Source organism: Cyprinodon variegatus, unplaced genomic scaffold (genome assembly GCF_000732505.1).
Source record: "Cyprinodon variegatus isolate N-32 unplaced genomic scaffold, C_variegatus-1.0 Scaffold1854, whole genome shotgun sequence".
NCBI lineage: Eukaryota > Metazoa > Chordata > Actinopteri > Cyprinodontiformes > Cyprinodontidae > Cyprinodon > Cyprinodon variegatus.
The window spans coordinates 34,865-38,684 of NW_015152307.1; the positions used below are offsets into that span (position 1 = coordinate 34,865).

General features: G+C 35.5%; 1 protein-coding gene across 1 annotated transcript in view; it reads left to right on the forward strand.

The window, feature by feature from the left end:
• Positions 1-3,820, forward strand: part of clip2 (CAP-Gly domain containing linker protein 2) — a 39,420-nt gene that overhangs the window by 14,172 nt on the left and 21,428 nt on the right. The window contains exon 6 of the mRNA XM_015404777.1: positions 1,280-1,340. Coding sequence (XP_015260263.1) covers positions 1,280-1,340 — 61 coding nt within the window. The remainder of the gene's footprint in view (positions 1-1,279; positions 1,341-3,820) is intronic.

Consider the following 3,820-nt stretch of genomic DNA (forward strand, 5'->3'; position numbering starts at 1 on the left):
GTTATATAATTGCGAAGGACAAAGGACGCTCCAGGTTGATCATCTGTTTACATGATGAAGGAGGGACAAAGACAATTATTTAATTTAAATATCCTGCTAAACATCAGCTAGCGTTTAGCTGATGCTAACCCTCTGATGACCGTGGCGTTTTCCTGCTCTGGTTGATAGAGGGAGATTCTCAGCTCTCTGAGCTTTCTGGCTTAGTTGTTCAGCCTCTGTTTTATTAACAAGACACACAATAAATGCAGGATTAAGCCTGGTTTATTTTTTCTTTAAAAAAAAAAACAAAATAATGAAAAAATTGCAGTCATGTTCAGTTTCAGACGCACCCAGCTGGTTGCATCATTAATGATGTGATTCTCCTCCGACATTGAGGAGGATTAACCAAGTAGTTTAATCCAGCAGATCTTATTTTATTCAACAGGTTAATTTTCTACACTTAATTTGAACTATTCAGGTAAAAATGTAAAAAGAAAAAATGAGAGGGGGGGGGAAACTGGGTCACGGCCTTTCCTTCCTTTTTGAAACCCAGACTCTGGAGCGCTGCTGTTTTCAGCTGCAGAGGTTTTTCACACTCTGCTGCTTATTTACACATTTTCTTGTTAATTAGTTTCTTTCGTTATCACTGCATCAAATGACGCAGATGTTGCATTTAAGCTCAGGTACGAAGGAACTGCAGGTTACAGACGGGGAGACCTGATGAGATGCAGGAACCGAGGACCAAACCGTTTGTTGCAATTTCACTGTGGGAGGGGGAGGGGGGGGTCATTATAGCACTGTTTGCTGCTGAAAAATGAGGGAAAACATGAATATTATTTATTTTACTGCTGGATTTTCTTTTTATATTTGAAAAATATAGCGGTACAAATCTTTTCTTCTTCTTTCCCTAAGAATCGTCCTAAATTTCGACCCCCAATATGGCGCCCCTGGGGTGCGGTCTATAACAATTAGCATAGAAATTGGGAAAATTTAGTATTTTCATGACTATTTATCTTCATAATTCTTCTAAACAAATAGTTAGATATAATAAAAAACACAGTAATTGTGAACCGTTAGGAAAAAATGTTTGTTTTTCAATGGAAATTAAAAGTGACGGCGTCTGTGAGCACCTCTCTGATGATTTCCATCAACCAGACTTCTATGGTTGTAAGTTGCTCTATAAATTCCCTATATCTATAAAAAAAGATCAGTTGATTGTTGTGTATTGGTTTTCAGAGCAGTGCTGCATATATTTATCATGGCTTCCCCTTATAATGAGCATATTTTCCGATTTATACAGGAAAGTGGAGGACCTCCAGTTTCGAGTGGAAGAGGAATCCATCACCAAAGGAGACCTGGAGGTAATTAAAAGCTGGAAATAACCGTGTAACTGATAAATGCTCGGTTTAGCTTTTAAATAAGAGACAATCTATGTATAATGTGAGGATCACGTCTGTGGACCAGATAATTAAGATATATTTAACAAACATTTAGCAGGAGTTCAGCTGGGCTCAGATTAGTTCAATCTTGGATAGATAAATGGTCTAGATATAGAGCTGGTCCACAGCTTAAATAGTTTTTAAAACATTTAAGATACACCTGAACTCATAATTGAAAGAGTCATTCATTCAGGATAAAAACACTGTTGAATCCACTGCTATAATGATCGCCATCACTTAGATATTTTTGCACATGACATTGGAAAAAAGACAGACAGATAATAGATTAAATAAGTTGATTTGAAGGTGATCTCTCAGAAACATCCTCAGGATGTTTTCTTCTCTTAGACGATAAACTCCTCAAAACTTGAACTTGCTAGTCAGACCCAAGACAAACCATTTTACCTTGAATTCTCTTTTTTTTAGTTTGACAACAGAATAAATTAATCATTATATTCATTGAAATGTCTTTATTTTTTTAAATTGTTTACAGGATAAAGAGAAACAGACCAACATTGATGTTAATAACTTAGAGGAGATCCAGGACGTGGCAAGCAGGGATATATATTTAGATAGATAAGGCTGTTAGCCGCTATTACTGTGTGTTATGTTAAAAAAAAAAACAACAACACACTGTTATAATGAGGAACGAGCATGTAGCAGTATTATTTTTCATCTTATTAAAAAACGTTTCTCAAATCATAAATGAGATATATACATACACACACTCTCTAGACCTAAATTAATTAGAAATGTTGGGAATGTTGCGGTTTATTTTTGACAGGTATACCATACGAGCAATATACTGCAAAAAAGAATCTAGAAATAAGTTAAAAAAAATTCTTAAATTAAGTATATTTAATTTAACTAAGTAATTAAGTTGACTTGCCAATAGAAGTTATATATTTACTCTTAAAATAAGATAATTAGATAATATGCACTTGAAATGAGACAATGCAATTGCTTATGCATGTTTTAAATATAAACTGTCTCATTCTTTTGGCAAAGTAACTCACTTACCTCCTAAATTCAAGAAAAATGCACTTATTTTAAGAAAAGCTTTGCCAGTGTATAGATGCTGCCAGTTGTGTTTAACAGCCGTAGTTCACTAGTTGTTTATTTTATCATGATTGTTGGTCTCTGGCCTTGGTGCTGAAATTTGTAACTGTAGGTTATTGTGAGTCTATTTTCACACCAGCAACCCTGTCCTGGATGGCTCAGATATCAGACAAACGGCTCTGCTCTGATCTGCTTGATTATTTTTATTCATTTTTTTTAAAGAATCCATCCATCCAGTCAGTTAAAGTCATTTTGCTTATGAAGCCATCAGACTGGCACCCAGTCCTCCCTCCTTTGGGGTTGAAGCTCTCTGTGTCTCTCTGAGAGGAAGGAAATGTTGAAAACATCTGCAGGTTCTGACACCACTGGGTTTTCCAAAGGACATTAATCCAGAACTCTTGTGGTTCATCCAGATGTTTCTCAGCAGAAGTGATGCCAAATAATTTCTTTAGAGGATAGACTCTGCTTTTTACCCTCGCCAGCAAGATATATTTGTCTTTTTTCCATATTTTCTGTCACTGTCGTCAACCTGTCCCTTATTAACAGCAGCATGTAGAAACTGGAGCTTTTGGATTTTCTTTTTTTTTTTTCTCTTGGTAACTTTTTACAATCTGACCTTGGCGTTAAGATGCTTAGGAAATTCACTCCTGGAGTTTTTGGCTGCTGCCTAAAATAGTTTGCACTAGTGAATAATGGTTCTCACTGTAGAACTGAAGAGATGGCCTAATAACACTTTCCAGATCGATGCCATGTTTACAAACTGTACTGGAACTCTGGAAGTCGCTTCATTTCCAAATTTTTTAATATAGTTGCTTATTTTTTTATATATATTTTTTTGTTCATTTATTTTATTTCAAAGCTTACAACAATTAAAACTTTAAATTTATATGCTAATTTCAATCTTTTTTGCCGTTTGTAAAGTTGCTTTGAACGCTGTTCTTTGTTTACTTAATGGTATGTGTGTTTAACAGGACCTGACTGTCAAAAATAAAGAAATAATGCTGGGAGTTTTGGAGGCAACCTGAACCAAAGATTAGTGGATCTTAGATTCAGACCCTTAGATTTATCCCCTTTGCATAGGGCTAACCTTTATGCAGACATTGGTGGATAAAAAAACTAAACCTAAGGTCTGTGGATTTAATAAGTTCATAAATTTCCTGTTGGGACCCAGATCCAGTGTTCTGTCAGAGCAGCAAACCAATAGTTAACACACATGCGCAAGATTTGCGTTTATCCCTTTAGGTTTGTAAGAAAAATACATTTCTAAACTACCTCAATAGGCATGTATCTACGACAGAGCATTAGGGCCAGGCTAGAGATTTTTTTTTTCTATTTCGTGAATG